This window comes from Peromyscus maniculatus, chromosome 7 (assembly GCF_049852395.1).
Source record: "Peromyscus maniculatus bairdii isolate BWxNUB_F1_BW_parent chromosome 7, HU_Pman_BW_mat_3.1, whole genome shotgun sequence".
NCBI lineage: Eukaryota > Metazoa > Chordata > Mammalia > Rodentia > Cricetidae > Peromyscus > Peromyscus maniculatus.
The window spans coordinates 56,695,092-56,706,825 of record NC_134858.1 but is presented as its reverse complement, the minus strand read 5'-3'; the positions used below and the strand labels follow the sequence as shown (position 1 = coordinate 56,706,825).

General features: G+C 45.7%; 1 protein-coding gene across 1 annotated transcript; it reads left to right on the top strand.

The window, feature by feature from the left end:
• The first annotated feature begins 3,265 nt into the window (after window positions 1-3,265).
• Window positions 3,266-11,086, top strand: Tmem202 (transmembrane protein 202). The gene is made up of 5 exons (XM_016003845.3): window positions 3,266-3,429; window positions 3,640-3,886; window positions 9,440-9,589; window positions 10,030-10,161; window positions 10,619-11,086. Exons 1-5 carry the CDS (start codon window positions 3,352-3,354, stop codon window positions 10,957-10,959), a joined length of 948 nt encoding a protein of 315 aa, XP_015859331.1. The 5' UTR covers window positions 3,266-3,351; the 3' UTR covers window positions 10,960-11,086.
• The last annotated feature ends 648 nt before the right edge of the window (window positions 11,087-11,734 follow it).

Here is an 11,734-nt window from a genome sequence, read left to right as displayed (position 1 = left end):
TCTTAAAGACTGATTTATTTATTTGTGCCTGTGTGTGTATATGTGCATGTGTGTGCAGGTATCTGTGGAGTCCAGAAGAGAGTGTCAGATTCCCTGGAGCTGTGGTTACAGGCAGATGTGAGCAAGCTGATGTGGGTGCTGGGAAGTGAACTTTAGTCCTCTGCAAGAACAGTACATATGCCGGGCAGTGGTGGCACACACCTTTAATCCCAGCACTAGGGAGGCAGAAGCAGTGCTTGAGATCTAACGCATGTGCCACCACCGCCTGGCCCATATTTTCTTCTAAGAAGACTGCTTTTCAAAACAGTGGCAATGGTTTGAATGTATACTAAACGACACCATACACAGCCACCAGATTACATGCTTCTTTTGTTATACCTATCACAGACCCTAGCAAGTTCTTAGCTGGTCAAAGTGTCAAAGTGTCCTGCTCTTTGGGGTAGTTCTGAGAGGAGGCCTGAGGATTGGATGGTGCCAACCTGTTCCTCTAATGGCTAGAGTGTTACATTCTTCGAGAAATTAGTCACTATTCACAAATGGCTTGATACCCCACATGACATCATCATCTATTTGGTGGTGTGCTTGCATAATGCCAGTAGTAAAGGGATCCCAGGGGTAATCTGTCTCAATGTGGCCTGTTCCAAGATAGTATTCAAGCAAGCTTGAAAAGACAGCAAAGGGACATTGATCTTGTAATCATTACCTAGGATCTTTCCCAGGATCCATTGCCGGGTAAGATTGTTGATGACTTCTCTCCCCCAGCAGCCTGCATAGTACTTGCTGGCTCTAGGAAAGCTAGCCCCTAGAATGGAAGCTTCAAGGTCAGGTCCTGGTTGATTTTTCCTACAACCAAAGTATGTGGTGTCTTCAGCAATAGGATCTAGCCATCTCGTTGTGGTAAGCAATGTATGTTTTTTTTTTTTTTGTTTGTTTGTTTTGTAGTTTTAGACAGCATCTAACTCTTTATCCAGGTTGGCCTGGAACTTACTCTGTAGCCTAGGCTGGCTTCAGACTCGTGGGTGATTATTCTTCCTACGACTGCTCGGAGCTGAAATCAGAGGTGTGAGCCACCCTACCTGCTTGTATCCCTTATCTTATACCTAGTTGAGTCACACTGCTAGGACTTCCTGCCTTGGCATATATCATCGCCCTGAATGTTCCCTAGGTTGATTACCTGAGGGATCCCTTTAAAATACAGCTTTTCTACCTCTTCTCTACCTTTCTTCTGATAGTCCTAACCATTCTTTTTGCAGCACCAATCTCTGTGATTTCTCTAAAAGTGTGGTCATCTAGCCATTCATCATTAAACACTCTGTTTCCAGGCATTGATCTAAGGCCTGGGAAGTTAAATAGTACTTTGGCAGAAGTACTATTGTGACTGACTGTGCTGATTCCTGCTAGGAAAATGTTGCAGAGGCAGATTCAGGAGGCCTGTGAATTTGAGATCAGCCTGAGTTACACCAGGGGAGCTGGGGAGAGAGCTCAGTTAGAAAAGAGGCACCTCAGGCTGCTCTTCCAGAGAGCCGAGTTCAGTTCCCAGCACCCACACCGGGCAGCTCGCAGGAGATCTGGCACTCTCCTCTGGTCTCTGCGGACACCTGCGCTGACACGCACATTCCAACACATGTATACATATCATTAGCAATAAAAATAAACACAACCTTAGAGAAAAGACATGTTTATCATACAAGCAAGAAGACCTGAGTTCACGGGGCGGTGGTGGCACATGCCTTAGATCCCAGCACTCAGGAGGCAGGGGCAGGTGGATCTCTGTGAGTTCAAACAAACCAAAAAAAAAAAAAAAAAAAAAAAAAAAAAAAAAAAAAAAAAGGACCTGAGTTCAATACCCAGTACTCACACACAAAGCCTGGAGAGCAGTGGCATGCATCTGTAACCCAAGTTCTGGGGAGGTAGGGATAGGAATCTCCCTGGGTCTTACTAGCCAGTCTAGCCATATTGGCAAGCTCCAGGTTTAGTGAGAGAAAAAAAATAAGGTGCTTGTGATTGAGGGAGACAGCTAAGGTCAACCTGTGGCTTCCATACGTACACACAGTTACACACATGTCGGTACATGTCACATACAAATACATCACACACAAGCAATTCTGCATGCTGCAGCATGGACATGAACCAGTGCATAGAACTTGTGGTTCTCACCAGCCAACATACAGAACAGGCTTCAACAGGTCATGGGCTTGGGGAAGAGGGTGTGCTAGAAGAAACTTTTAGTCAGCATCTAGATTCAGACCAGAGTTAGGAACCAGCGTCAATATGTGTACAAAACGAGAGCTGGCAGAGTATAGACTTGAAACAACCAGAAGTCTGAAGAACAGAATGTTGTCTGCCCTGCATCTTTGATTCTTTGAGTTCTTTGGAGGTGAGGGGTTAGGATCAGAGGTAGAGAGTTGTTTAGAAAGGAGATGAGTGTCACTAGAGCGTCGGCGGGCCGAGGTAGGCCAGGGAAAGCCCTCACTTTCATGTGGAGCCTTGCACCACCACACTCTCTTGAAGAGGGGTCACTTTTAGTGTCCAGGGCAATGGCTTCTGGCATTATGATGGGCTCTGTCGGCAGTGTGTAGGTAGCAGAGTGTCCTTATACAGAAGACATCGAAGAGAGGGAACGAGAGGACGGCTTGACGGCTCAGTGAGTAAAGGCACTTTGGACAAGCCTGGTGGCCCAAGTTAGATTCCCAGAACACGTGTGAAGGTCTAAGGAAAGAACGGACTCTCCTCTGATCTCTACAAAACACCCATCATACACACGTGCAGACACAGCCTCACACTAATAAAAATTTTAAATCAATTTTTTTAAAAAAGGAAGCAGAGTGAGAAAGGAAGGAAATGGATGCTGTAGGAAGGGCCCTAACTGACAGACAGGTTTACAAGTGTATAGAGACCCTTAATTCTGGCAAATGCATGAACTGTGTAGGCTACTGGCGACTGGTACATTCACAGTCTTGAGTGATAATCACAAACAATTGAAATTGGAGTTACACTTGTGAAATTTATTCTTAGAGAACCGTCTTTATCTTCACATTTCAGGAGCTGGCATGAAGCCTGACACACAACTTCCAAGAATGTGTGTGTAAACTGTTTAATAAAATTGGGGAAGTAGGGACCCCCCCCCCCATATCACACACGCACAGTGGTGATTTCTTCCTGGTGTGATAAAAATGAAAAAAGAGAAAAGAGAGAGAGAGAGAGAGAGAGAGAGAGAGAGAGAGAGAGAGAGAGAGAGAGAGAGAGAGAATGAGAAAGAGAATCAGGATCTGTACCAAGGATTCTTCTGGCCTGTGTGAGGAGGCGTTGAGACAAATTCCATGGCAGTTAGAAAGTAAACTGGCTGCCAAGATGGGGAGGAAGGAACAAGCCATGACCCTCTACAGCCCTGAGGTCTCCAAAGTAAAAGGGAACCGGAAATACCAAAGGGTGAGGAGACAGAAGGTCAGAGGGGAAGACGGGGACTTGACTTAAGGACAGAGCTAGACAGAAAAGATCACCTTAGAAATGTTGACTTTTAAACGACAGGTAAGGAAACAGGTGTACAAATCAAACCCACCTGGGGATACTGAGGTAGAGACAGGAGACTTTGGGTAGCTGGGGCTAGTTTCTCAGGCACTGTTTCCCTCATCCTCGTAGCCCACCCTTCCTACTGACAAACAATTGATGTCAGCCCGGAAGCGGCAGCAGTACGTGGATCAGGCATACACCTACACCCGGATGTTCTGTGGCAGCCTCTCTGGCTTTAGCATCCTGCTGCTCATCATCACGGCCCCGCTGAGCTGGGTGCAGTTCCTGGTGACCAACAGTGGCCTTGAGCTCTACGCAGGACTCTGGACCTTATGCCACCATGAGCTGTGTTGGAGCCACATACCCAAGCCACCCTGTAAGTGCCACACAAGTCAGTGCCACAGGCCCCACTGTCCCAGAGCTTTCTGCCACATTGCACGTTTGCCTTTCTTCCTTCAAGATCTTTGGATCTGAGACAAGCTGTGAATATGACTGCCCTTTCTACTGGTATCCGGCATGATGTCCTCTTCCTCGCCCAGGTTGATTCCTGTCCCAAATGATTATAAGCTGGCAGTATTCTTTTGACATTTATAAGATGCTACTATGTAAGCTTGGGACAGGTTTGGATACAGGTGACACACACGATTGATACTTGGGTATCTGTTTTATGTGGACCACTCCTCTTTCTAGATCAAGGCTTCTTTTTTTCCCCCCTAGACAGGGTTTCTCTGTGTAGCTTTGCGCTTTTCCTGGAACCCAGCTAGATCAAGGCTTCTTATTGACCTATACAGGTGGGCCCTTTTGTACCAAAGGTCCTAAGAGTTTCAACACTTTGACAGCTAAGCTTGCTGCCCTTCAAAAGCTGAAATCAGGGGCAGTGGTGGCACACACCTTTAATCCCAGCACTCGGGAGGCAGAGCCAGGTGGATCTCTGTGAGTTTGAGGCCAGCCTGGGCTACCAAGTGAGTTCCAGGAAAGGCGCAAAGCTACGCAGAGAAACCCTGTCTCAAAAAACAAAACAAGAAAGTAAATCTCTTGATAAGTAGAAAGAGTTTTGGTTCTATAGGACATGAAGGTTTGAATTCAGTGTTAGGACCTTTGGTTCTGGTTTACTTTGTTTGTTTGTTTGTTTTGTTAGGTAGATTAAAAGACAAAAGCAATGTTAAGCAAATACGGATGTTATAAACGCTGAAGTGTTTCATTGGGCTGTGTAATTTGTGGCATAAGACTCTTGTGAGTAGAACTGGTTAATTGAGAGGGTTAGACTCTGAGGTCAAGCCTTGCTTGCTCACAAGAAGCTGCAAGGATCCATGTGGCTTTTAGGAACGGAGGGGTGAAGTTAGAGATGATCGCAGGATGAATAGATGTACATGTTCCCCTTATGGGGACAGAGGATGTGCACTCTGTATCTTAGAACTCTCAGACAGAATGCCTTCATCCTTTAAAGATTAAATTCAGATTGGGAATATGTCTGGCAGTTGATGCAGCAGGAAGACATCACAGGTCCCCAGTTCCACAAAAAGAAAAATTAAAATAAAAATGGAGGGTGCCGTGAGTAGTAATGCACATTTTAATCCCAGCACTTGAAGAGCAGAGGCAGGAGGGTCTCTGTGAGTTCAAGGCCAGCCTGGACTACATAGTGCATTCCAGGACAGCCAGGGCTACATAGAGTGACCATGTCTCAAATAGAGGGCTGTGTTGTAATTAAGTAGACAGTGTGCTTGCCTACCATGTGCAAGGTTTATGCAAAGCATTAGCCAGGTGTGGTGGCATCTGGTTATAATCCTAGCACTCAGAAGGTAGAGACAGGAGGATCAGAAGTCAGTTTGAGAAAGCCTGAGCTACACAAAACTCTATCTCAAAAAGAAAATGATTGCCGGGTAGTGGTGGCACACACCTTTAATCCCAGCACTTGGGAGGCAGAGCCAGGTGAATCTTTGTGAGTTTGAGTCCAGGCTGGTCTACAGAGTGAGATCCAGGACAGGCTCCAAAGCTACACAGAGAAACCCTGTCTCAAAAAAAAAAAAAAAAAAACCCAAAAAAAGAAAGAAAGAAAGAAAGAAAGAAAGGAAGGAAGGAAGGAAGGAAGGAAGGAAGGAAGGAAGGAAGGAAGGAAGGAAGGAAGGAAGAAAAAAAGAAAAGAAAATGATCATGTGGTCTTGTCTCAGAAAAAAAAAAGAGTATGTTAAGCATGAGAGCACATGCCTGTAATCTCATCCCTTGGAGGTGGAGAGAGGAAAAGTGTGAGTTTGAGACTAGCCTGGGTTACATAGCCAGACCTGTTTCAAATACCACTCGTGTGTGTGTGTGTGTGTGTGTGTGTGTGTGTGTGTGTATACATGTTAACATATGTGTTATACATCTTTTAAAATTTCTGTGTATACATGGGTATGTATATGCTATGGCACATTTGTGTAAGTCAGAGCACAACTTTTCAGAGTTGGTTTTCTTCTCCCACCCTGTGGGTCCCAGGGATCCCACTCAGTTTTTTTTTTTTTTTGAGGTGGGGGTGGGGTGGGGGGGTGGGGGGGTGGGGGGGTGGGGGGGTGGGGGTGGTGTTTGAGACAGGGTTTCTCTGTGTAGCCCTGGTTGTCCTGGAACTAGCTCTGCAGATCAGGCTGGCCTTGAACTCACAGAGATTAACCTGCCCCTGCCTCCAGAGTGCTGGGATTGAAAGCGAGTACCACCGCTGCCTGGTGCAACTCAGGTTTTTAGGCTTGGCATCAAGTGCCTTTACCCACTGAGCCATCTTGCTCCTCCCCCCCCTCCCCCCAAACACACACAGATACCAGAATCACGTGAACTAGTGTAAGCTTAAGGGTGAACTTTTTTAAAGATAAGAATGTCGGCCGGGCAGTGGTGGTGCACGCCTTTAATCCCAGCACTCCGGAGGCAGAGCCAGGTGGGTCTTTGTGAGTTCGAGGCCAGCCTGGTCTACAGAGCAAGATCCAGGAAAGGTGCAAAGCTACGCAGAGAAACCCTGTCTCGGAAAAAAAAGATAAGAATGTCATAAACTGCCAAGGGCAGGAAGTGCAGAGGGTGTGAAGGGATTCAAGACTGGGCTCCCAGACAAAGAAAACCCAGCCATGGAGTCACTCAGGCTCTCTAATGTCCAGTTGACACTCATCATTGTTTATGTTTTGTTTTATCTCCACAGTCCAGGTTTTCCTGTTTATTAGAGTGTCAGTGCCAAAAGGTGATATCCAAGCTTAGCCTTACAGCTCAATAGTTCACACACGTAAAAGAGGAAATCGACATTTCCAAGCATAATAATCAAATTGATCCAACTTGGGCCAAGTTCTCTGCTGCAGACAAGGACTGATTGGGGTATTGAGAGCTAAGTACTGCAAAAGATACCTAGGTCACAGGGCTTCACACAGAACCATCTGGACTGATGGGTCTCCAGGTTACATGGGCTGCTCATTCTCAGTGACCCAGTCTTTAGAATATATGCTGCCTTTAAATTATTTTCTTTTTTAATATGGCTAACTTGTTGTGGTCAGGCTTATGATTTCTATCAATGGAAATGATTTTTTTTTTTTAGCATAAGGAACAGGCTTTAGAGAACAAAATGAAATTTATGAGGCAAATCTTTTTTTAAACAGCTTTGTTTTATTTAGCTTGCTTTTATTTTATTTTATTTTTTAGATAGGGTCTCATGTAGCCTTCTCAGGCCTCCAGCTGACTATGAAGGCGAGGACAACCTAGAATTTGCAATCTTCTTGCCTGTGCATCCTAAGTTCTGGGATTACCTGTATATGCCACCTCACCTGGGTAAAACTCAAATAATCTTTGTTGGTTTGTTTGTTTTGAGACAGGCTCTCAACGCTGTAGCTCTGACTGTCCTAGAACTCACAATGTAGACCAGGCTGACCTCGAACTCTCAGAAAAATTCCTATATTCCTGTAAGTTTGGGCTTGAAATCATTGCAGTATAGAAGCTAAAGTAAGTGCAACTCCATTTTGTAGTATTCAGTTGACAAGGCCTACAAATCATCATAAGAGAAAAAAACAGAGAAACCAACTCCAAGTTCACTGGGCAAAGTAGTGTCTGTGATAGACTATTTTATAGCCATTGAAAATTGTGTTTGTGGGGCTCAGTCAGCAAAGTGCTTGAGGTACAAGTGTGAGGATCTGAGTTTAGATCCCTAACACCTAGGTAAGAAAGTATGCCGGGCGATGGTGGCACACGCCTTTAATCCCAGCATTCAGGAGGCAGAGGCAGGCGGATCTCTGTGAGTTCGAGGCCAGCCTGGTCTACAGAGCAAGATCCAGGAAAGGAAAGGCACAAAGCTACACAGAGAAACCCTGTCTTGACAAAAAACCAAAAAAAAAAAAAAAGAAAGAAAGAAAGAAAGAAGGTAAAGCAGCAGAACTGGTGCAGGTGTGTGCCTGTAACCCCAGCTCTAGTGAGGCACAGACAGACAAATCCATCCCCGGAGCTCACTGTCCAGCCAGGTGAATCAGTAGTTAGGTTCAGTGAGAGACGCGGCCTCAAAATATAAGATGGTGAGTAGTAGAGGAAGACACCCAACATTGGCCTCTGGCCTCTACATACTTGCACACACTTGTGCACACATGCACAGACCCATGAACACAACACACACACACACACACACACACACACACACACACACACAAATGATATTTACAATAGGTACCTGAGAAAAATTCTTACTGTAAAATCCTCAGAAAAACAACTCATATCATACCCACTCCATACAAAGAGTAGAAAACTAATACAAAGAAATGAGTTGGGTGGTACACTCCCACAATCAATCCCAGCTACTTGGGAGGCTAAGTCAGTGAGATGGTGAGTTTGGGTCAAACCTAGACAACAGAATAAGATCCTTTCTCAAAAACCTATGAAAAGTGATTGTGGTGGTGGCCCATGTCTTTAATCCCAGCACTCGGGAGGCAGAGGCAGGCGGATCTCTGTGAGTTCGAGGCCAGCCTGGTCTGCAGAATGGGTTCCAGGACAGCCAGGCTATACAATGAGACTCTGTCTCGAGAAGAGCAACAACAAAAATATGAAAATGCCAGGCATGCTGATGCACACTTGTAATCTCAGCACTTGGGAGGTGGAGGCAGAAGGATCAGAGTTCAAGGTCTGCAGTTACATAGCCAGTTTGAGGCTAGCCTGGGCCACATGAGAGCGGTCCTGAACAACACACAACAAAGTAAGATAAAACAATGAAATAAAACGCTGAGGATGGCTACTCTACTTAGCGAGACTGGCTGATTTTCCTCTTGTGTCATTATACTTAGAGGTCGTTGCAATATTTAGATTGAACATTCATTGCTTTTAGAACTAGAATTAAAAAACGAAAAAAGGTTTAAGCTGATTTGTGATGGCAATCACTCCTCTTCTAAGCTAACAACAGCTATATTGATGTATTACCCCTAATTTACCAATAAAGGCTCTGTCTTCACAGTAAAGAAAATCCACGTAACCAGGTAATGGTAGCGTGTACCTGTAATTCTGGCACAGACTCAGGAGGATCAAGAATTCAAAGCCAGATTGGGATGCATAGTGAAACCCCGTATCAGAAGGGGATGGGGTTGGTATTTGAACTGACAATGAAAACTTAGTAAAGAAGATCTTATTAGTGTCCATGGTACCACATGGCAAACTCCAATTCATCTTATTTTGTCCACTTAGTAAAGAAGATCTTATTAGTGTCCATGGTACCACATGGCAAACTCTATTTCATCTTATTTTGTCTGGCTCCCATCTCTGAGACTTTATCTAACTTTAATTATATACCTCAAATAACCCAGGCTAGCCTGGAACTCACTATGTAGCCCAGGCTGACCTGGAACTCCCTAGTCTTCCTGTTGCCATGTCCTGAGTGCTGGGATGGCAGGTTCTCCAGCTTTCTTCGAGGATATTACTTACTGGACTAACCAAGCCTTTCCTCTCCTTGTAGATTACCTCGAATGTTCCAGGGCCTTGTTCATTATCTCTGTCCTCTGCATGCTTACTGGCCTTGGCTTGCTCTTTAGCTCTTGCTGCCCTGCAAAAGGAATTGTGTCAGCTGAGTTGGATCTGAAGGTGTCCATCCTCAGCTTCTGCTCAGGTACTGACTGGCAAGGTAACACACTAAGGTAAAACTGTTAAGGAAACTAAGCTTTTCTGGGGGCTTTCATGGTCTTCTAACATCACACCAAGTGGCCAGCTCCCTGCCCTATCTCATTGCATAGAACATGCCTTAGGGTTGGGAATTTAGCTCATTGGTAGAGCATTTGCCTAGCAAGCACAAGGCCCTGAGTTCGGTACTCAGCTCTGAAAAAAAAACAAAAACAAAAACAAAAACAAAAACAAAACACATGCCTTAAACTGTCTCATACCAAGGGGGAAGGACCCCTTCTTTCTCCCATCTTGGCTAATCCCCAAGTCTTTCATCTTTTGATCTTTGCCATGGATATGATCCCTGCAAATGAAAGAGGAGCTGGGGGTGGCAGCCAAGGCAAATGAGAGATGCTGATAGGGTTGTGACATCTTTCCTTATGGTCCTAGCTTTCTGCTTGTTCCTCTGCCTCAACCTGTTTCTGGCCCAGGTTGAATGGTACACAAAGAGCGCCATGGAGTCAGTGTTCCTGTGGGCCTATTATCTTAATTGGTGCAGTGACGTCTTGCATGTCTGTGCTGGTGAGTCAGCCCCCTGCTCTGTGCTTAGGAGGAGGGAACAGGAAATCATTTCTGTAACAGGAGGTAGAATCGAGAAGAAATAGAAGCATGGCCGGTGTATATGTGGAGAGGCAGTGTGGTGTGGTGGGGAAGCACAGATTTGACAATCAAAAGCCTAGAATTAGTAACTTGTTCTCTCACAAAATGAGGTGTGGATGGGTTAAGTAACTTGCTTAAGGGCACACAGAAAACAATAGCACCATTGTTGAAGTCCAGGGGAGTCGAGCTTTATTCTAACCCAGACTGGAATAGTCGAAAGCAGTCCAGTCACTGGAGGGTAAATTACCCCAGCCGGGGGAGGGAAGGATTTACTGAGAAGAGGCCTTTTAAGACTGAGTATGAAATGATGAATACGATTTTTAAAAGCTAGAAGACCATCTGTCTGTTAAACCTCTCCTCAATTTTTCCCCTCTTCTAGGGATCGTCTCTTTTCTCAACTATGTAACTTTCCGATCTCATCCTCCTGACCCAAGTGTCGGTATGACCCCACGGCAGAAGTCCAGGCCGGGCTTCGGGCCAGTGCCAACAACAGCCCCCGCTGCCGCTGGGAAGTCAAGTCCTGAGATGCAATTTCTAAGTGGGAGAGGGGAGAGGCGACCAAGTACGAGAGGGGAGAGACAGCCAAGCACGAGAGGGGAGAGACGACCAAGCAGGAGAGGGGAGAGACAGCCAAGTACGAGAGGGGAGAGGCGACCAAGCAGGAGAGGGGAGAGGCGACCAAGCAGGAGAGGGGAGAGACAGCCAAGCATGAGACTGTGATAGAAAGAGGGAAGGCCAAATCCTGCTGTCTTACACATAGAGGTGGGCTAAGTGAGAAATGATTGTGCAAATTCCATGAAACCTTCTGATATCATGTCCATAGGAACATTAAAGCTAGTGAAATGTCTTTTGTGTGTGTTACGTCCAAAATATGCAAGACCATCATAAAATAATGAAGGGCTGAAGAAATGGCTCAGCAGTTAACGGTGCTGGACGCACAATCATGGCCTTCAGAATTTGAATCCCAGCACCCACAAGGCTCCTCAAAGAATAAGTGGAGATGAGGAGATGGAGGACATCCAATATCCTGTTCTGGTGCCTGCTCTCTCTCTCTCTCTCTCTCTCTCTCTCTCTCTCTCTCTCACACACACACACACACACACACACACACACACACACACACACACACACACACACACACACACTGTTCCTGGGACAGTGTCAAGTGCCAGGAGGGCTCACACAGTCAAGGTGAGCCGCTCCCATCCCTGGCACAAAAACAGCCTCTGCAAGTCGGTCAGCTAAGTACTCATTCCGGTTCAGAATCCTTATCTGCAGTGTAGTTTGAATGCTTTTCTTGGCTCTGTTGAGAGGATGTTGAGCGCTAACAGCTCCTCTGGGGACAGACGTTTTAAATGGGGAGAGAAGGGTGTAAGCATGATGGAGAGTAGAATCTGGGCACTAAGAAAGAAACAGCCCAGGACCTAGCCGTTAGGAGGCAGTGGGCAGTAGTTACAGAGCTTTCCCACATCGATGGCCCCTCTAGAAACTGACT

Excerpts from the sequence above, each read along its gene's own strand:
- Tmem202 (XM_016003845.3), top strand. The coding sequence starts at position 3,352 with ATGGGGAGGAAGGAACAAGCCATGACCCTCTACAGCCCTGAGGTCTCC. Across the intron at positions 9,590-10,029 it reads CATCCTCAGCTTCTGCTCAG|CTTTCTGCTTGTTCCTCTGC; the intron begins GTACTGACTGGC and ends TTATGGTCCTAG. Across the intron at positions 10,162-10,618 it reads CGTCTTGCATGTCTGTGCTG|GGATCGTCTCTTTTCTCAAC; the intron begins GTGAGTCAGCCC and ends CCCCTCTTCTAG.